The sequence below is a fragment of the Cyprinodon tularosa genome, unplaced genomic scaffold (assembly GCF_016077235.1).
Source record: "Cyprinodon tularosa strain WSP-4 unplaced genomic scaffold, ASM1607723v1 ctg120, whole genome shotgun sequence".
In the NCBI taxonomy this organism is placed as follows: Eukaryota; Metazoa; Chordata; class Actinopteri; order Cyprinodontiformes; family Cyprinodontidae; genus Cyprinodon; species Cyprinodon tularosa.
Genome location: NW_024038004.1, coordinates 2938144 through 2960652, shown reverse-complemented (window position 1 = coordinate 2960652; position 22509 = coordinate 2938144). Strand labels below are relative to the sequence as shown.

The window sequence follows — 22509 nt, the reverse complement described above, 5'->3', positions numbered from 1 at the left end:
TTTCCATAATAAAAAAAAAAAGATAAATAATATCAATTTCTTTAAAAACTAGCTTTGTTTTCAATCATCCCTTCTGGAAGGTGCCCTTAATTTGAAGAGATAAATAAATTCAGCTGATGTTATCACAGAGAGAGCTAGTTTATCAGTTATGAGACATCTAAAAACAAAAAGTGATGAACAGAGGTCACCCTGAGATATGGAAGCCCAAGAAGAGGATTAGTTTGAAAAAAACAATCCAGATTTTTTTTTAGTTTTTTTTATTAAATCTTCCTAAACAAAAAATTTTCATGATCAATACAATCAATGTATCGTCCAGCCCTATGAATACTTTCTCTAAACTGTAGGCAAAGTTCAGGTCCAGAAATCTCTTGCTGATAATTAAAGGTATAGTGGAGGATGATTTTTCCAGGTGGACCATCAAAATAAGTGGTCCTACTAATTGTTAATCATTCTGGTCATACGTTAATGTAAAGCCGTCCTACGTGGGCGTCCCCATTTTCACATACCGGTGTTGAGTCTGACATAGTGGAAAAATTGCAAATCTTCTTTTGCAAAGTAAGCTTGTATGAGCGATGCAAACAGCAACTTTTAAACAGAGCATTAACAAGCTCAAATGGGCTGGTGCACGCTCTCGCACGGCCTCTCCGGAGCGACTATGGGGTTGTGCATGTGCATTTGCGCGTCTTTTCAAAATTCGCAAAAATCCTCCACTCACCTTTAGGCAAAATTTTTATTCATTCATTTTCCAAGGTGTCTTATAAGAAGCTGTATGTTGCATAGGCCGTTTCAAAACCCCTCATTAAGCTTTTCTCAAATAGTTTCTTTCGAAGGAAGTAATACAGAATAAACTATAAATTCGTATCTCACATAATACTCCAATAGTTTTCGAAAGGAAATGGTTTAGTAACCCTTACTGACCTAAAACAGGACAGTGAGGAATAACGCTATTCTTATTGTAATATGATGCATATAAATATATTCTAATGTCAACCCATTTAAATGGGGATAAGCATGAGGAAATTTAAAAAAGAGATAATCTTAAAGGTTGAGCTGACACACAAATGTGAACACACAAAAAGGAATCAAACCTCAGGTTTTCTGGCAACATTTTTATAGAACACAGTTAAAAATTGATAACAACTTCAGTCATTGTACAGTCTTTACTGACTAAATTTAACTTAAGAATTATAAAACATAGCTTTATACTTTAAATATGCTGGTACAGTTTAGTACAAAAATAAAGGCTTTCCATAGCCAACACAGACACCATCAGTCACATCCTGGGTGAACCAGTTTGGCACACTATCCACCTATATAGCAAAGCACTCGTTAAAATACTGAATCATAATCTGTTCATATTTCTTTTTACATTAGGATCTCAGAGGAGGGAGGGTTTGGGGAATTCATGGATACTCAGCAGCCACTAGATGGCGCCTTGTATTGACAAGAATCTCCTAAAGCCACTGGTGTCACTTTTAGCTGCTTTAGCCAACATTTCAGGTAAATTCAGATTGGATTTGATCTCCTCCGTGCACAATCAGGTCAAATGCATGTGAAATGTCTTTACTGCAGTCCAACATCTTCATGCTACAATGTGGTTTGCATCCACGTTCTTTCTGTCTCGCAATATCCATGATGAGTAAAGCAGCTCCGTCATATAAACGTGCTCATATCGAGTGGAAAGGAAGCAGAAAGGAAGTATATCCCCACTATTTTTTTTCCTTTGGACTTCTTCCGGAGCAAAGTGTCTTTTACATTTCTATTAGAGGAATGCAGTCGTTTTTCTTTCTTCTCATTCACACGTATGGATAAAAAAGAAGAAAAAGAAACTAAACTGCATTCATTCAGTTCTTTTCCCCTTGCAGAGCCAGCATGTGCTACGACTTATCCCCTTGGAGAACCTAAATGAAAGACACAAATCTGTTACGAATCAGCTTTTGCAAAAATCATTTCCAGTTTGTTTGTGTTTGTGTACACAGGGCATGAGTGCACGCCTGTTTGCGGTTACATGGAAGACGTGCGTATTTGCGTATGCTTTCTTCTCGGCATTAGCGATGCTTACCTACCTGGTTGCGAGTTTTTGGCGACTTCTGCATATCCACCCTCCACTGGTCGTACAACTTCATGGACATACTGCTGCAGCCATAGGCGTGCTTCTTCACCCAGCCGAGAAACTGCTTCAGCTCTCGCCGCAGGGTGGAGTTGGAGTCTCCGCTGGACTTCGAGTCACAGGACATCAGTCGTTCTGAGGGGGGGTGAGGAAAGGAGACGATGAAAGGAGCTGATTATTAGTGTCAAACATTTTGAAACCATCAGGGACCAGAGTATTCTCCATCTATTCATACTTCTATGCTTTAGATTTTAGTTTGAATGCTGGGAGTTTTATAACAGATGCATCAAATATCAGCCCACCATGCTAGGATTACCACTGGATATTTTGCTTTTGCTAATGGTAGATTAGGGCGACAAATAGAAGATTTGATTCCAGCTTCAAACTCAGTGATAGACAAAAACAGAGTAGTAATGCTGTTTTTGTAAATGTAAAAGAATGCCTGAAACAATCCTGTAGTACATTTAATTTCTACTTTTGTTTTAATTTCATTTTCTTAACCATTAAATCTATTTATATTGTTTACAAATCATTTTCATCATATATATATATATTTAGTTTTTCTTTTTGCTTCTCTTTTTTCTTTTCCTCTTTTCTCCTGTTCAGCATGTTGAAGTGCCTTGCCACTAAAATGTGCCGAATAAATAAACTTACCTTGCCTTTTATTTGCATTATCACCAAACAAAAGGCATCCTCCACATCTCTGTATGCCATGATGATACTATTGTGAAACATGGTATTTAAGGCCTGTAGCTCAAGTTTAGACAATAGATGTCCCTCGTTTAAGGACAAGTGGTTCAATACACCCTTTTATAGATAAATCAAACATACATGATTTGGTAGGAATAAATAAGCCTGACCTGCCCATTGCATTACTGCAATAAAGCAACGCTATTAAAATGAATTAATAGCAATAATCCATGACCAGGCTACCAACACGATAAACTGTTCCCAGAGTTTCGACCAGCAAGCTAATTCCTATGCAAACAACTTTGCTACTATAAGAAAGTTATCCTGTTGTATTTTGAATAATGATCTCTCTCTCCTGTTATCCTCACAGCTTTGTCTCAGCAGGTGATGAGCACACCCAATTCCCTTTCATATAAACACTAGGGGTGTAAATAAAAATCGTTTTGTATCAATAGATCGATCCAACAGCCGACGATTCGATGCATCGACACGTCTGCAAGATAATCGATTCATGTTTTTTTTTTCCTCCGGTCTATTTTTATCCATTTGCTCCTGGGCGTAATTCTCCCTCCCGTGCTGCGGTGGCGCTAAACCTATTTTGCCCTCCTACCTCGCTTCCTGGTTATACTCTTACAGCAGTGTGTTGGAGTAAGCTTGACACAGACATTTTTAAATTATGCTCAATATTGAAGCGTGGTCTGAGCTACACACTGTGGGTCTAGATACGGCCGAGGCGGCGAGGAAGTGGGGGCGAGTTTAGTCCGACAACGGAGGGACATGAGGGCCAAAAAGGGCGGAGATCGAGGTTGAAAAAGGGTCCCAGCGTTCTCGTGCACCTCGCTCTTCTAGCGGGTCAAACTTCACGAGTTGTTTTCCGCAATTTCGGTCATAAAAACAAAACAAGCCGGCCTCCTGTCTGCGGCACTGTCTGCGGTCAGCTACAATTTGGGAGAGGTGCAGCGGAGCGTCTCTCAAGGGGGCGGGACGTCTGGAGCCGAGGTATTGAATTGCACTCATTGCACTGATTTTGTGCAGTATTTGTGCAATATTTTTTGATGCAACTTTTCTACTTCTGTTATTTGCTGTTGTTTCTAAAAAAAATGCATAACGATATTACAGCTTTCATTGATTTATTTCAAACTTGAAACTTTGTTTATCCTGTAAGGTGTAAAAAAAGAAATAAAAAAAATATTAATCGAATCAAATCGTGGTGTACTCTTGAGTATCGAAAATAATCGAATCGTTGGGTCAGGAAATCGATACTGAATCGAATCGCCATGATGGATGTGATTTACACCCCTAATAATCACCCTCCCTGATACTATATACTCCTTGGTTTCCATCAGTTCTAGTCAGATCCTCCTGCAAGTCAAACACCTCGTTGTTACTGGTTAATTTTTTATTTAGTTTCATGTTTTTCTGTCGTTTTTCACTTATGGGTATTTAGGGTCTGCTCCCAACAAGGTGCTTCTTCTTCTCAGCTATTGGAACTAAAAATCACATCATTTAAGCTTAAAAAAAAGGAAATAAAAACATGATTGCTCAGCTTTAGTACATCCAATTCTGCATCTTCTGACTTCAGATGAGTTTTGAAATGCAAACAATACTGAACTCATCAGGTGTTTTGAAAGCTAAACAAGTGAATAAATCGAGTTGGATGAAAAGTGAGCATCAATACCAACAAAATCAATAAAATAAAAAGAGAAAAGGAGTAAAGTAGAACTTATTTCTGTATGTCTGTCAGTCCTGGTTGTAACAAATACTTTTTGAGCCTTTCACTGTAGAAAAACCCTTGCAGAAAAATTTGAGTTTTTATGAACCGAGTTTTGTTTTCATAACTGCGGTCTTTTTTGTGGCCAGATTATGATAACATTTTATACAGCAGTTACTGTACTTCTGAGTCTGAAGCAGTCTAACTGAATCCAGGAAGGCAAAACACCAGTACCACACTTATACTTTTCTGACAGTTTTTATCTCCTTTCTGCCAGACAGTGAATGCTTTTGCTGCATAAATATAATTAAATAGGTCTGTTTTTGTGGAATTTGACTTACTGAAATGATATTAGATAAATAGATATGGCAACTTAATCAAAAGAAAACAGAGTGGAAGATTGAAGGCGCTATTATGTTGCCTTTGCTGTGAAGCTGCTGCTGAGAGCAGCTGGGCACACGGTACACTGTGGTATCAGAAAATAGCTTCTTTTTGGACTAAAGTGAATCTAAACCCTGAGATCAAGAGAGAAGAAGCTCTTATGATAAGACCTCAGACTGTGAGTCTGTCTGTGTAAAACTGTGTGTGTGACCATGCTCACCACTGTGGGGTGTGGAAGCAGCTGTGGGGTGGCTCCACTCGCTCCATATCCCAGCTTTGCGAGAGCCGTAGATGCCCACGGGGTTACAGCGAACCTGCCCAAAAATCAGACACCAATGAACAGAGGCTGAACACTAGATACACAGTGGCTTTCTAAAGCGTACTGCTGTTTTTTTTTAACTAAAAGGATAAAACCAAGATATGTCTTCTCTAAAGTTTGGATGGAAAAATGGAAAATCAACAAACTGGTTAAGAGGGAAGCATGAAAAGATTATATTCAATTAATCCTTTCTTTGATTAAACGGAATCTGATCAACTGGATGTAAAGGCATGAAATCTAGTCATATTTCAGCCATGGCTCTAGAGGGCGCCGTCATCCTCCAACTACTTCTGGTCTTTTTCTTCATCTTTTTACAAGCCAGGAAGGTGCAGCTGCACATCACGTGTCTCGCATGATGCCCAAAAAGTTTTTTTTTTTTCAAAATATGAGAATTTTGATCAAATAAAATAATAATAATAATAAATCTATTCAAATCTTTAAAAAATGTAGCAAAAGACTTTCTTAGTTTTAGTGTTTTCATTAATCAAATTTATTTTCAGACTGATTTGATGGTTAATGGAAACACAACAACTGACTGATGTTTGGTGGCTTTTATTGGACTGGATGTCTGAAGGTTGATTAAATAATCGGAACAACAGATAAATGTCTTCATCTGTGGCTGTTCGATTGTTGTTTCTATTCTGTTTATCTTGCTTATGTTCTATTCCTGCTACCATATTCTGCTATTTTTAACATTTAGGGGTTGCCATATAATTTCTCTAAATGCATTTATTTGTTTTTGTTTTTTAAATTTGCTGCTCTAGAAAACTAATTCAATTTCCACATAAATATTGCAACATTTTAAGTTCAGCCAAACAAGAATTTTCCAGCCTTTTTCAAACTACTTTACAATTATGAGATGTATGATATGGGCTTTACGGGCTGGGACTTTAATGGATTAATTTTAATTTTGAGTAATTAATTAGAATAATTTTAATGCATTTTAAAAAAAATATTAACAGAATTAACTGCATTTCCTTATATATTAGAATCAGAATCAGAAATACTTTTATAATCCCAGAGGGAAATTACTTTTGTTACACGCTCCAGTTACAGTTTTATATATATATACACACATCCAACAACACAAGATAATAAAGACAAAAATAAAAATAAAAAAGAGATAAAATATATACACATATAGCTCTTCTGTATTTATATCTATGTATGTATATATATGCATATGTAAAAACTAAATCCAAGTAAAGTGGAAATCCAAGTAAAGTGATAAATCCAAGTAAAGTGATACGCCAAGTGATACGTGGCGTGCAAAAATAGTGCATAAATTTTACATACTAAAATCCCAAGCAGGAACCTTTATACACATTGTTTCTTGTACACCTGAAAATCTGACACATAACCAGCATCACAGCCGTTGGTTCACTGGGGATATTCAAGCTTAGAAACCATGGCTCATATCAGAGCTACAGTGGAAGTTCTTCCACGGTCACCATAATAATTGCTTTCTAAATGGTGCTGGTAGTCAGGAAGGAGCAGGGACCAGGAACATGGATTGTTTGCGATAGAAACAGTTGCCTCAGTGGAAAATATTTAAAATGCACTAAATGCTCCATATTACATTTTAAATGTTAAGCAATGCTTTTTGCAGAGCTGAACTTTCAAAGTTCTGTCAGGATCAGAAATGAAACCTTATCTTCTGTTTACAGCAACAACAACAACAAAAACTCTTACAGGAAATATTGTTTGCATTGTTGCTAGATATTTTTTTAGGACAGTTAGTTGAAGAAATGGTGTTACAATGAATATTCATGGTCTTTTCACACTTGTATAAAAGTAGTTGCATAGACTTTGCAAAAAATATCAGGAATTTCTGCTAAAAGCTAAAATATAACTTTCAACCATCAGATTCTTGAATAACCTAAATAATCTATTAAATACAAAAAACGTGCTGCTGTGTTCATGTGATTATCTATTCAATAACTGAGGAGCAAATACATTTTTGGATTGATAGTTGGTTTATTTAGTCGATATGATTTTTGATTTAAATGTGATTAATTCAAATGAATTATTTATAGACCTTGTAATTAATTCAAGTCTCACCACTAAATTAAACTTCCCAAAAAATCTATAAATGGTCAGAATCACTGCTAAGAACCCAAAAGTGATGCCGTACTGCTTGTGCTTTACATAGACTATAGATCATGGATGTGAAACAAAAGCTTTAAAAGCGTTTCAAAAAATAATGCATGCTTTCACTTTTCGTTTTTAAGTCAGGTTAAACAAAATTATAGACACCTTCAAACGGCAGCATGTATTAAGCCAAATTGTTTAGATGTCTGCTGCAAACCTGAAGAAGAAGAGGGGTTTATTTACTTAGCAACACAGTGATTCTGAGCGCTCATCCACATCAACAAAGAAAGAAGCAGATCACAATATTCTGACTGTCTCAACCTAGAATTAAATCTGACAGGACAGATGTGGGGCCATTTGGATAGGGCTGTTTATAACTCATAGAGCAAATAGAAGCAGGCAAATATTACCTCATGAAGAGAGATTCTACCATATAGACTGAAGTCTTCCTCCCCTCAAACACTCTTTAGTTAAATTATACAGGATATACATTACAATGACCGGGAAAGTTCAGAAATCATTCATCACTGTATCAATTTGTTTAGTCTTTTTTTTTTTTTTTTTTACATAGATGATGAGTAGCCTTTTGGCGCCCAGTTCATTGACACTTAGCTGCAAGGTCGCCATACCTGGACAAAATACACCGTTCCGGCTCTCAGCCCCGCCAGTCTGCACGACGTCTGATTCCCGACATCATTCATCACCTAGGCAGCAAAGAAAAGGCACAAACACAGAAAGGCTGAGCGCCGGAGGTCCGACCACAGTATTAAATACCAATGGGCATAAACTAAAAAGAACCGCAAACCATGTAAAGACCAAAACATGCATGTGCACCACATTGTTTAGTGGCTCCTGATCAGCATGTTTATGGAAGTATTTTAACGTAGCTGTGCCTGCTGGCTAAAATCTGTTCCCTATTATTTATTACAGATTCAAATACACTAAAACACACACACACATTCAGAGAAACAGGTACTTTCACAGACAAGACCTGAAAACAGCGAAACTGTTCAAAACAGAGGAGAATGAAGCACACACACATTCACACACACTGCAGTTAATAATCTGCTCTAATAATCCCCCACTTTCTCTCTGGCATCCTGTCTGTAAACACTTGTTAAGGAGAACTCCAACAGAAAGCAGAACATGTAAATTACAGGCATCACAGAGCTAATGATGTGATGCACAGGCAGCCAACTAGGCAGAAGTTACAGCTGAGCGTCTCTGCAGCCATATTGAACAGATTAACAGCTGAGATGTATCCCCCACACACACACATACACACTCCGCAGCATGACCTCATGATTAGGGGCGCTTCAGAGGCGCTTTGTTTCCACCGTCGACCCTTCAAGCCACTTGGATTGAGGCCTCTCCTCTCTCCTCTCTCCTACGGTATCCCCCCCCCCCCCCCCCCCCCCCCGCCGCCGCATTGCGCCGCACCTTTCCACTCCTCCTTCTCGTCGTCTTTTTGAACATTTCCACTTTGCAAGTATGGACTTGATCATATTACAGCGGTGTAATTCCTCCCTAATTACAGGAGAATCTTCCCCTCTATCCTCAGGAAAATGATTTCTCTGAAAAACCATCTGCATGACAGACTTTTTGAAGCTGTATTACCGTCACATAGAAGGCCTGTTTACATCCATTTTTTTTAGTATTAAAAATTCTGCAGTTGGGGCACAAAAATGTGTGCAGCTCACACTGTTGCCTCACCTTAAAAAGAAGACATCCTTTAGTTTATTCAGTATGTGTGGAAATTTCTCTTTAATCTGATTATTTTTTGGCATACAGAAAGATAAATATTAGAGTATTTACTTCTACTCCAGATGCACATGAATATATTATGAATCATGTTAATTACATTCAAGATGTTTCTGCACAGAGAAACCCAAAGGTTTAGGATTTTGGGGATTAAGTTCATCAAATAAATATTATGTGAACATTTTCCTTTATTTTTATACTGTTCTAGTTTCAGCATCAATTTGCTGCTATGAAATTTTTTTTATAAGTGCCTAAATTATTAGTTTACAGGAATAAAAGTATACATGAGTATTTTAAAAAACTATTTACATAAATAATAATTAATGTAAATCCTTAAATACTGCAATAAACAGTGGATTCACCAGTGTTTGGCTATGTTAGCATGGAATGATGCGTTTACATGAACGAAATGGAAGTAGGAAAGGAGAAAATGGAACAGCATTACTAAAAACCCCAAATTAAAAATCTAAAACATTTAACATATAAAGGGTTTTAAGGTAGAGAGAACACTAACGTTTTTCATCATAATAGTTGCTTGTGTTAATCAGTCTTTTATGTGATGGGAAAAAAGGTAGGTACACCAAAGGTACCTTGGAACCTATATGAAGAATACCACCACCTGTGTCTTGGTTCAGGGTCCTGGCGTTCTGCGATTCAGATGATTCAGATGAATTACCCGGACAACAGTAGCAGCAGGAAATTGGTGACAAAGCACCGACAGAGAGAGAACCAGGACCAGGATGCCCCCCCGGAGCTAAGGAACCACAGGGGCAGATCAGAGGAGCACAGCAGTATAGGGAGAAGCCCACTGGGTAGACAGAGCACCAGAGTGCAGGAGAGGCGTGACTGGCCAATGTATGCACTGGATGTAGGATGATGAAACAGTCCTTCTAGGGCTAAAATTAAAAAGGCTCCTCAAAAGCCACGAAAAACTTCTTTAGAGTATTCTCTGAAGTCATCCATCCATCCATTATCTGACACGCTTGTCCCAATAGGGGTCGCGAGGGGTGCTGGTGCCTATCTCCAGCAGTGAATGGGCAAGAGGTGGGGTACACCTTGCACAGGTCGCCAGTCATGTTTTTGGACTGTGGGAGGAAGCCGGAGTACCCGGAGAGAACCCAAGCATGCTAAGGGAGAACATGCAAACTCCATGCAGAAAGACCCTGGGCCGGGATTCAAACCCAGAAACCTTTTTGCTGCAAGGCAGCAGTGCTACCCACAGCGCCATTGAGCAGCCCATTCTCTGAATTCATTCATCATTTTCTGTCTTCCATTTTGATTAAAAAAGCTTGTCTCTACAGCCTCCTTCACTTAAAAAAGTTTTAAATTCATGATACTTTCTTATCTCCTAATCTTTATTCTTAATAATGAAATCTCTTTTAAAGAATGTATTGATTGGTGATCAGCAATATTGGGATCGGCCGATACCGATTTTGGTGATCGGCTCCCAAAATCACGATTGGTGCATCTCTACTTGAAATAAGATAAAGAAATTCTTTGTTTTTTTATCCTAAACATCCATTGAGAAAGTATCTCACCTGTTCACTTAAGGAAAAATATACTTATTTTAAAATAAAACTTCATATTTACATTTCTGTGCTGTAAACACTGTAAACCTTTGTATTGGTGTCTATTGTAAAAAAAAACTTTTCTTTATTACACAAAGCAACATAACATCTACCTTCCAGTCTTGACTCTCCTCCAGCCTGTAGCGGATCTGGTATTTTGCCTTGAACAGGAAGTCTTTGAGAGCTGGCGGCGCCTCCCAGCGAACACTGAGCTGGTCCTCCAACTGACCAACACGGCTGACGGTGACGCCTGACGGAGGGTCTGTGGTCACTGCCAGGGGAGAAGAAGAAGGATTATTTAAAATATTTCTTTATTTCACCTAAAATGAGGAAAAATCCTGCAGAGTCACAGCCCAAAAAGCCCTGAAGAAGACACTGAGGGGAGCTCATTGGGTCAGTGGTTATTTCATTTCCTCTCTCCAGTATATGTTTTTAAACGGCTGCAGCAACAGGCTATTGATTGACTTCGACAGGCTGAACCAAATTAAACTGAACCACGACAATAAAGGCAGAACCAGTAGAGTGCTCAAGCTGATCCATGAAAATCGGATGATTTTATGTCTTTATTTATACAGTTTATTGATTCAATCAGTTTTACCTAAATCTGATGAATCACAGAAACTATATCTCAGCTTAACAGTGAAATAACACAAATATTTATTATATTAATCCCAGTTTGTGTGAATTTAGAAAATATGCTTTTGGACACATTTCATTGAGACAATGGAAGTGGGATTTTCCAAACCAGACACAGTTCCAACAACAAACCCCTCAACTACACTAATTTTATATATATATATATATATATATATATATATATATATATATATATATATATATATATATATATATATATATATATATATATATATATATATATATATATATATATATATGCATTGTGTTTCATGGGAACCTTTTTCTATCTCCAAAATTTAATTTTAAGACAAAAATATAGTCAGTCACTTTTCACTTTGAATGTTTTTTTCCACAGACATATGTTCTTAACAACTGGATAGCCTTAAGCATGCAAGAATTTTCTCAAAGTCAGGGCATACGCCTTGCACGCATCTTAAATGTGTTCAGTTTTAGCGTAGCAGCCGATGCAGGAACCTTCCTCTATTTTCTGAATGAACTGAAATCAATTATCGAGATAAAACTGCTGTAAATCCTCAGAGTTTCACCCCTTGTAATTTTCAGTCAAAGTTTAAATGTGTAAGAGTCGTGTTTTTATGTAATGCAGCACAAAATCTTACCCTCTCTGGTTGTCTTCTAGTTTCCGATGACTTGTGTGAGACTTTTTATCATCTGACAGTAATTATCTCTTTGAAAAATAAGCACTCAGTGACAGCCCACTATTTAGGTTTGGGCCTTAGAGCTTGTTTTAATATGAAGATCGGTTCTCTTTTAGGATGTCATTCCCTACAAGTAAACAAACCCCAACAGTTCCGACAGTGAGATTTGCTGTCAGTGTTTTTTTTTAAAGAAAAAAGAACAGAATGAAGCTTTGCAGAGCTTTTGTCAAGCTTGATCTTATGCAATTTAATGCTGCACACGTGTGTTTCTAAATAAAAAAAAATGTATTCCTCCTTTGTGGAAATGGCAGATAATTGGAGCTGCATCTTTGTACCAAATGTCGAAATTCAACTGTATTTTCTTTAAAGTAAGGTTGTGTTAAATAGTTATCAATAAAGATGATGCAAAAGGTTTGTATGAACTCCAACCTGACCATTTCCATTTTCACCAATAATTTTTTCTAAGCAAACAAATGTGCTGTAAGTCAACTAAAAGACAAAGTGGTTTTTAATCCACAGAAAGTCAATGTTTTGCAAGATAATCCACGTTCAAAGTCATAAGAAATAGTTTTTTTTTAAATCCTCACTGAATGAAAATGATTGCATCTTAATATCTAATTATTTATCCCTTTCACAAAACAAAAACTGATTGAGTTTTACCTCAATGACCAAAAGTAAGCTGGCAAAGTTCTGCTGGCTAAAATGCGAGGCATTCCCGAACCACGACACCCTACCGGCTCTACGCTTAATATTTGATGAGGTTCTTTTCCTGGAATGTTGTATTTAGTTATCGCCACACATTTCTGTAACCAGATGAGTCTGGTCTTTGATTATGTCCTCTATGAGCAACTTTATTCTGACCTTCATTTTTCATATTGAACACCTTCAATGAAAGTTAAATTTGTGCAGTCTGCACACTTTGACTAGAGCCTTACCTGGTATGGATCCTTAGCTGACATTTTTTTCCAGAATCTTTCAGTCTGCAATAGGGAGTTTTTTTATTGCAATTTGTAGACATGTTTTTAATACAGTAGAAATTAAGAGTTTTTTTATTTTAGCTCTTTTTAGCCTAGGTTAACCCTTTAAAACCAAGTGCATCATATTTGTTGTTATATTAGTTTTTGTAACCTCTGCACTGTCAGCGTGATTGTTTTGTTCTTGAACGCCCCGACTTAAACATTCAGGAACATATAGTGAACAAATCTATAAAAATCTTGCAAATCTATACAAGATTATACAGAAATTTGCATTGTATTACAAATTATAATCATATAAATTATATAATGTAATTTAATTTATAGCATCTTTTTTCTTTTGTTAGAAACTTAAATGACAGCTTTAGTTTAAAAAAGTGGAATTTTGTGAAAATAAATTCATAGTCAAGGCTTTTAAGGGTTTAAACTTTTTCCAGATGCAGGAGCTACTATGACTTTTTCTCTATGGACCTCAGAGACCCGTTTATATCTCCCTGCTGCCCACTCTCACTTGGAGCACAAACAAACAATTGTCTCAGGTATAAACAGAGCCTGTTTCAGAGGGCAGAATAATGTTACTTACATCATGGGAAGCTGATGTGATTCACCTATGTGTAGGTTTAGTAAATGAAGGGGTGTCCTAATTCAGTTTTTCAACACCTTTTATGATTTATTTATATTACACTTTTTTTTATTCTTATGATTATTTTAATATCCATATGTGGAACTTATTTTTCAAGATGACAAAAACGCTCACTTTCATGAGGTTTTCTAAATTTTTCCCAGGACTGTGAGTTTCAGACCAATGTCTCTTATTTATGGAACCCCAAGTTCAAGCTGCTAGTTGATGCATTTATGGACCAAAAAAAAAAAATAGTGGAAGATTTTTGTTTGTTTAAAATGAATAGAAATAATTTAAAAAAAACTGTTCGATTTATAAATGTTGACCAACCTGAGAGAAAGAGTCAACATGTGGTGCACCACCAATAATCTTCCTATGTGAAACACAGACATCAGTTAAGTCTTATCAGCCAGAGATCTCCTTAATATAAATGTATTTAGGGTAGTTTAAAAGCAACTAAAGTTTTTACTTTATCTACCACCATAGATATTTTTTAGTCCATCTCCTTAAATTAAAAATCAGACATTTAGCTTCTTTCTGGAGGATCATTAATGGCAGCGCACAGCCTCCAACCTCATTTTCTTGTGTCGTTAATCAGTGACCGAAAAAACTGCTTAATGTAAAAGGAAAATTGTTAGCAGATTAATGAATTTTGTTCATAAAAACTGCTCTGGTGTTTTTTAAACTGGAGCTGTTTCTGGATGACGGAGGCTCATAAGAACCAATAATTACAGCTTCCATGACGTGAGACATGAACATAACGATTTCTTAAAGCTCATTTTAAAATCGAAACCGTAAAATCTACGTATGTTTGCCGTAGCATGGTAACGCACAGCCATCAAAAGCAGAAAAGCTAAACTTCACAGATTTCAGTGTAAATGCAGATACTTAAGACATGACACACTGGTGATGAATCAGTGTTTGTATATGTTGTGTCACCCCGCAAAACGTCATCATCTCCAAGTCATACGTCTACAAGTTTCCTCTAGCCTCCTCCGTGATTCTCGATCTCCCTTCGGCTGAGGAATGCGGGAAACCCGTAGGAGTTTCCACCTCGCCTTCAGGACTGATTGGACCCGACTGTAGGTGTGAGTGACTCATCCCACCTCGGCACAGGTGTGGCTTCTTTATGACCCGCTTTCTGTTGTGGAAGACACTTGAATGAAAGCAAAGGCTGGGTGAGGGAGACACGAGAAAAAGCCCCAAACACACCACCTACTCACATGAATTGAGAAAAAAAACTGAAAAACGCCCACTCCCCGGATGCCCCTCTGTTTTTTTTTGTAGGCAAGGCCCTGCCCTGCCCTTGAGGCATGCAAACAGGTGTGTGCCTGCATACATTAATAAAAACAATAGGATTAAAGTATGATGGACGCTTGCTTCCTGCCTCTGGCATATCCAGCCCAGAAACTCTGTATTCTTCCAGGACATTTTCCCAGAAGAGTTCAGAGCGTTCCAGAAGCCAACAAGGTGAGGAATTCCAAGCTTATCAGCTTGTATTATTTCAGGTCCAAGTCTTAAAGCCTCAAAGGCCGGGTTGCTCGGGCCTCGGGGTCTGCAGCTGCCTTGGAGACAGGATTAGGTTCGAGGATCAGCATGGAACATTCCATCAGTCTCTCTGTGTGTGAGTGGGTGCGTGAGTGTTTCTCTGTGTTTATGTCCACTAAGCATGAGTAAAGAGAAAATGAGCTTGTCAGAAGAGAAGCTGCTTTGAATTGAGTTCAAAGCCAGCACACAACAAAAGTCATCTTAGGGCGCTTTACAATGAGGATGAACCCGAGAGTCAAAGCAACAGTATGAATGTCCAGGTCGGAGTGTATGTCTGGCACAGTGAGAGCATTTGATCTCATTACGCGCTCCTTAACTCCTTTAAGCTGAGCAACGGACCCCAGAACATAGCTTTAAAAGGTAATTCCAATCAGTTCCTATCAGTATGAAGTCAGATGAATACTTAGAGAAAGTCTTTGCCATGCTGCAGCCATGGAGATGCGTTTAATGGCCTGCTTTTGGAAGGCTTTTTCAAGCACGAAATCAGATCAAGAGGTGATGTAAATGAATGCTCCCCAACATGTTGCTGGTTTGGCTCAAATTTGAGCAACTGAATTTATTTGCACTTTTTTACCTTTCTTTTTTATATTAAAGAAGAGTTGATGAAATATAAATTAATACATATAAATTATGCCCTCACAATTATTAGAACTTAAGAGGTTTAAAAGAAATAGCTTTAGCATAATTCCACACCAAAAACTAAAAAGGTGCATATTTTAACTTGACAATGTTAGAAATGAGGTGGATGTGACCACTCCTAACCAATATCTCTGAGAGACTTTTAGTTGTAAGCCTTCTGAGTTATAAATCCGACCTGACCCAAAGGAAAGATTCTCCAAGTTTCTGTTCATAATGAGAAAGACACTCCTGTAAGGAGACACTCCTCATCACTCCTGAAGCTTTTTCAAATCATTTTAATTTTCCTTTTTTTGTTGTTTTTTATTAATAAAGCTTCCTTGATGGGAAGTGAAACCTTTTTTCAAACTTGGAAACAAACTCTAGTTCATTGATTTTTTAAACTTTCTTTGGATTGACTATGACCTGGATTGCTGGGAATCTTTACCAGCATATTGCTCTTAGCAGTAATCGTTTTTTTACTATTTTTAAATCTATGAAAACTAAAAACTCCCATCTTTTTCAGTCCATAAATGCATCAACCAGCAGCAGTTACGTTAACCACATTATCTGAGTTCACATAAAAGTTAGAAATACATACTTTGATAAAGACGTGGTGATTATCTTTGAAGTTCTTGTTTTGTGTGTGTGTGTGTGTGTGTGTGTGTGCGTGGGGGGGGGGATTAGCATGTCTTACAAATATGGCATTAAACAAAAAAAAATAAAATGACTGCAATTGATCTAAATTTGGGCTGCAACTAATTATTCTTTAACAAATCCATTTATCTATTTTTTTTCTTATTATCAATTAACAATTAGATAGCCAAAAGTTCCTAAAAGAACATTTCGTATGAAATTAAACCAGGTGAAACTAAAACGATTCCACTTTAGGAGTTCTGGATAGAGCATATTGACAGACAAAAAATATTTTTTCATCTTAAATGCAAAATATTTCTTTTTTTTTTTTTTACAATTTTAATATAATTACTGCTCTCAGTGGGTCACTGTGTCAGTTAAAGGCATATTTTACAGTCTCTATACTCCAGTTAACGATTAATCAATTAATAAATTAGATTATTTAAATAAGCCATTAATCACAATTAATCAGATCAATTGTTTCAGCCCTAATCTAAATGCTCAAGACCCAGTTTAAGTAAAGGTTGTTAGCTATGAATCTGTGATTTTTCCAACTCTCGAATTAGTTTCCTTATCAATTTCCTTTAATTCTGGACCAAGAGCAATAAGCTGATACATTTAAAACTGATTTTATGCACCACTCTACAAAGGTCTGAAAATCAGCCACTGTCATTTCTCTTGACTTTTCATTTACAGCTAGGAGAACTGCCTCATGTGCCGCTAATAGAAGCTTGTTTTCCGGGTATATCTCTATCTTTTTCAATGGTATAAAACTCGAATATAAAAGGTGTATTTTGACCCAATAACACCTGACAGTGTCAGATGTCAAAGAAAACTGGAATCTGCAGATCAGGCTTTTTGAAGATCTCTTATTGTTCAGAAAACTACAATCGGTTCAACCCCAGTGTGAGTGACTAAACATAACTAAAAGCTTTGGGCCAACACCGTCCCACCACTTCAACAGGCATGGACACCCTTTGAGAACAAAAATAAGCTTTAACTTAGCTCTGTCAGCAACCACATCGTAAGAGACGTTATTTTTTTATCCTAAAAGGCTTCATTGATGAGAGTCTGGATTAACGTAGAGCAGACATGCTGTTAGCTTTTCAGGCAGTTAAATGTCAAATGAGAGCACTTGTTCATATTCCACTGAAAGTCTGATGGAGAAAAAAGTGCTTTAGGCAAATTTCATCATCACACATCTTTCACTTCAACAATTATGTGAAGAGGCGCATTAGTTAAAAACCATGTTTTATTTCTCGGCTTTAAAAAAAAAGGGAGCCGCTGTGCTGCTTGGGCAAGGTTAGGGAGGGGAAACTGTCAAACTGGCTGCATACAAGCTCTGCAGGCTAATTAGGATCTGTTCAGTACAAGTAATAAACCATTAAAGTGGGTTTTTTAATGATTTTAAAAAATGCGGCAGGTGTTAACAGGAGATTTAGGATTGCTTGGAGCCATAAAGCACTTTAGTGCGTATTACTCTCCTAAGGCTAAGAGGCTACTTTCAGTGAGACAATTAACCGTCATAATCCCCCTAAATTAATTAAGATTTACCCACTAATTAAAAATGTAATTCCTGTAAATCAAAAGATCAAAAAAGAACCAGGTTTTAAGCTGAAGGAGCCAATGTCTCTTCTCCCACTCACCCACATCTAGGATGTCAAGGATGATGACATCAGAGGTGGCCCGGCCCAGCTGGTTGGAGGCCTCCACCCAGATCTCATACGGAGTGAAGAGGTGCAGGTCCTGGGTGATGCTGCAGGAGTACGGCTGGGTGTGGCTGTAATCCTTACACTCCTTCTCGGTTCCGTACCACCTGAGGGGAGAGCCAGGTCGACCCAAATGGACTTTAGCTACATTTGGTTTGCAGCTTTCAAGTTAAATCATTTTTGACAGTTTTCTCCTAGCGTCAAATCATTGTGTGGATGTCTTTGCACCTGAGTTTGTACTTAAGCTTGTACTGTGTGCTGATATTAGTCTCTCCTTTTCCACCAGGGCTCCAGCTGCATGTCAGGTCTTTGGTGTTCCGGGACCAGCAGGTCAGATTGACTGGTTTCTCTGGAGGCACTGGGAAAAAAGCGAGAAAGGAAACAGGAAAACAGCGGGACACGTTGAGTTATAAACAAGGGATGAAACAAAGGAATCAAGATCTGAAAACATCAGTGAGAAGGGAAATTTAACTCCTGTCATTCCTACGACTAAACATCAGAAATAAAAGAATTGAGAAAAGAAATTGAGAAAGCTTCCTGGAGGGGAAGCAAAACGTCTTCAAATCTTGGAAACCAAGTCCACTGGATTGTTTTTTAAACTTTTACTGAATAACAGAAATAAAAGGTTTTGTCTTCTTTCTCCTATGTGTGGATATGTGTGCAGCACCCAGGTCATATTTATGGTCTGTTTCTCTGAAGAACACGGAGACTTCCTCAGAACCAGTTTCACTGACACAGTAAATGTGATGGAAAATGCCAGCAGATACCTCTTTGTGGTTTTAGTTGTGTGATCCCCGCCCCTCTGAGGAAAACAACCACTGACTACAGTGGTGAAAATATATCCACAATATTGAATAGAATTTAAAATCCTCCTCCTCACATATAAAGCCTTAAATGACCAAGCTCCATCTTATATCAGAGATCTGATTGTTCCTTATGTCCCTAACAGAGCACTTCACTCTCAATCTGCAGGTCTAAAAGTAGAATAGGAGGAAGATCTTTTTGTTATCAGGCTCCTCTCCTGTGAAACCAAGTATCAGTTTTCAGACATAGGGACCTCTTTGTCATCATTCTCTCTCTGTTCTCCCACTCTGCAGAAAATGTTAGTTCAATCTCTAACGTTATGCTCTCTCTTCTTTTTCTCATAGTAGCTTTGCCTCGTCTGTTCCTGTTTGGCTGTGACACCACCCTGGAGAGAAATATCCGCTGTGCTTCTGCCATCAACACCTTTGTTTATAGATGTTGGAGATTGGCCTGTTTTTCAGTGTAGTCCTGTTTCTCTGACTGTGACTGGCTGGATGTGCTCTCTTCATCCTCTGACATGGGAGCTGGCTCGGAGCTCGTCTGCCTGGCTGTGTGTTTCCTGGACCGGACCTCCTTTTACAGTTGCTTTTTGTATCTCTGCTTCTGTCTCCTTGAACCCCAGTCGGCCTCTGCAGATGGCTGCTCACACTGAGCCTAGCTCTGCTGGAGGTTTCTTCCTGTTAAAAGGGAGTTTTTCCTCTCCACTGTCGCTACAAGCAAGCTTACTGTGAGGGATTGCGTTTGAGTCAATAAGTCGATGCAATCAACCTTTTTTTCCTTAGATAGAAAACTTTGAATCAATTTGACTGTATGATTTGGTGAACTGTAAATGCCTTGAGATGAAATATCTTTCGAATTGGCGCAGTATAAATAAACTGAATTGAACTGTCCACTATAAATATCAATGAGGAGACCTCTAAGAAGAGGTAATCCAGGTGCATTTATTTAAAAGGAAATACAATCAATGTCCTTAGGTTTCACTTAGAAAAGAAGCTCATTACAACCTGAATTTTTACATAAATTGAAAACAATCAAAAACTTATTTAAATATTTTAGTCATGAAAACATAAAATATACAATTTGCAACCATGCATTTAAAGCATTTGTCAGTTTCTTGCTTTTCAAGGCAAAGAAAAGATGACTTTATGTTGCACCTTCCTGTTGGAGGGACATATAGGAGCACAAAAACTAAAAATAACGGAACATTTCTTTACTGTAGACTATTGCTATATTGTCAAAAATCAAATAGAAAACCTTGTTCCCCGTCGCAAAATGCAAAACTATCGAATTGATAGTTTGAACATTTTTGGTCAGGAAATGTGGCTACATGAGGATTTCAAACACCAGTAGGAGGGTGGGCAGAGTTATTCTTAGGGTAGATGAGGGACAGAATTACAATTATTTAAAGGTCAAGATTATATCCAAAATATGGCTCCATCAAAGGTTTGTTCAAAGATACAGAGTGTTAGCAGGGGAGGACCACATGTGGATTTAAAAGGAGAAGATAAATAGCAAAGGGATGAATTGTTTTTTAAAAATAAGAACTGCAATTAAACTGTATAATATTCCCTCAACTATGGATCTGGAACAAGTGGGTACTTTTAATTTCTTACAAGTATATAACTATTTATCATTATTAATGTCACTATGAGGCAGGGCTCGGTAGTGCAGCTTAAAAATCTAATCTGGGATTTTTTTCCAACCAAATCTTGTAATTGATTATTTTTCTCATCTAATTTTTGTAATAAAAATGACATATATGTTGCTTCTCGAAGCTGGCTACTACTTCCATCATCCTGTGCTTTTAATGCCAAGATATTGACGGGGTATTCATTCAATGTTAGACCTCTTAAAACATATTTCTTAGAAAATTGAGGTGAAGTACAGGGAGAAAAAAAAGCTATAAAATGCTTCCTCACAAGATTTCAAAGTAGAAATGCTTTTATTCCCTGCGTGTAAAGTGTCAAGCCTCTACAGCAATAGCCAAGGACCACACAGATGGTCAAAGCATCACTGAGGCCTCTTATGGGGTCTGAAGGTGGTAATAAAATGGATAAAATACAACTTCAACTGTGCAGGGACACTTAAAAATCTACCCACCACTTCCTTGCTCTCCCTTAATTCCCATTTCCTTTTCCCCCCCCCTTTTCTTCTGTGTATTCCTCCAAACAGTAATTGCCTATTTATTTTATCTAACAAACATTTAAAAAGAAATACATCTGCAGAAGTATCGAAAAGTTGAATGTTTTAAAGCTTTAACTTACTCCCAACATACAGACAGGAGCCGGCCAGTATGTGCCCTTTATGGTTGTGGCAGACCAGGTTGTCGCCGGAGGTTTGCCTGGAGGCGTTTAGCCCAACCAGCGTCACGCTCAGATTGGACGGGCTGAGCACCTTGTAGAGGGAGCTTGGAAGCTGATGACCGTTCAGCGTCCAGAAAAGAGAGTTGGCGTGGACCCCGAGGTCAGGGTGGACCCAGCAGCTGGCGGTCAGGTTGGACCCCATGCGAAGCACAGGGTCCTGGGGGTAAACAACTGCTACATCTGGAAGACAGAGGCCATTTAATGGCTTTGGTATATGCTAGGAGGATAACAGGTTTGGACCCAAGAGTGGGTGATATAAACTGTAGGTGAGGGTGAAAACGAAGGAACGAATAACCATTTATATACAAAAATTACTTCCATACAGTCAATTTCTTATAACATCCTTTCAATCAGAGAAAGTGCTGGGAAATGATTTTCGGGCTCTTTTAGTTTGCCTCTAGTTAGCCTAGAAGCTGATGATTGTTTAAACTCTAATTCTATAAATTCAACCTTTCAGGCCATTATTAACCCACAGGTAGACATGGAAATAGATTCTGCTCACAAGGGAATGTTAATTAGGAGAAACAACAGAAGACGATGCCATATTGTTTTACTTAAATTGTTAATTCCTTCGTTGACACAGTTATTAATACCCATTGAAAGTCCTTGTCCTCAAAGTTAAAAGTAGCATAACTAGGGGTTTACCCTGCTTAAAGCAAATCCACAAATTAAAGTGATGAGGCATATTGTCTAAACGCTCATATAACTTCCTTTCATGATTGTTTTATCTCTATAGTGCACGATTAACCTTTACAATTGGTGGCTTTGTGCCTAGACTTTAAAACAGTGCACAAACTGATCCATTATACACTCACCAATAGGACTAGTAGCAAAGCTACGAGATGTTGGATCATTCGCTGTTGATATTATAGTAATCCACTAAGCCACAGGGGAGTAGTGGGTGAGTGGGTTAAAGCAGTTCATTGTGGCTCTGGGAAGCTTGCAAGTACCCGGTTCGATCGCCATAACCTGCACTCTGGGTTCCTGAGCGAGACCCTTAACCCTATACTGCTCCCCGTGCGCCGCACAATGGCAGCACATACATTTCTCCAATGTGAGATCAATATTATGTGAAAGTTTTCTGCTTTAACCCTTTTTTTTTTTTTTTTTAGAGAAACGGTAGGTGGCCGCATTTCATTTTCACACCTGCATCCTATGATTCCACCTTAAATCCCATCTTTACTCCTGTATCAGTGAAATGGGTTTCTTAAATCTTGTAAAGCTGAACCAGGAAGACGGCTTCATGGTTTGTAGGTTCAGTGACTTAAGGGTTGCTATTCTTACCTGCTGCAATGTTATAAAGGATCAGGTC

General features: G+C 38.0%; 1 protein-coding gene across 2 annotated transcripts in view; it reads right to left on the bottom strand.

The window, feature by feature from the left end:
- Positions 1 to 1094: 1094 nt before the first annotated feature.
- The window catches only part of crlf1a (cytokine receptor-like factor 1a), a 29639-nt gene continuing 8224 nt past the window's right edge, over positions 1095 to 22509 (bottom strand). The window contains exons 2-9 of one of the 2 annotated variants that reach the window (XM_038273595.1): positions 21099 to 21377; positions 18259 to 18388; positions 17968 to 18137; positions 10745 to 10902; positions 7932 to 8006; positions 5113 to 5206; positions 2063 to 2245; positions 1095 to 1901 (exon numbers count right to left, since the gene is read on the bottom strand). In XM_038273595.1, the coding sequence (XP_038129523.1) occupies positions 1885 to 1901; positions 2063 to 2245; positions 5113 to 5206; positions 7932 to 8006; positions 10745 to 10902; positions 17968 to 18137; positions 18259 to 18388; positions 21099 to 21377 (1106 nt within the window). In that variant the 3' untranslated portion in view covers positions 1095 to 1884. The remainder of the gene's footprint in view (positions 1902 to 2062; positions 2246 to 5112; positions 5207 to 7931; positions 8007 to 10744; positions 10903 to 17967; positions 18138 to 18258; positions 18389 to 21098; positions 21378 to 22509) is intronic. The other variant, XM_038273589.1, reaches the window with a different exon arrangement.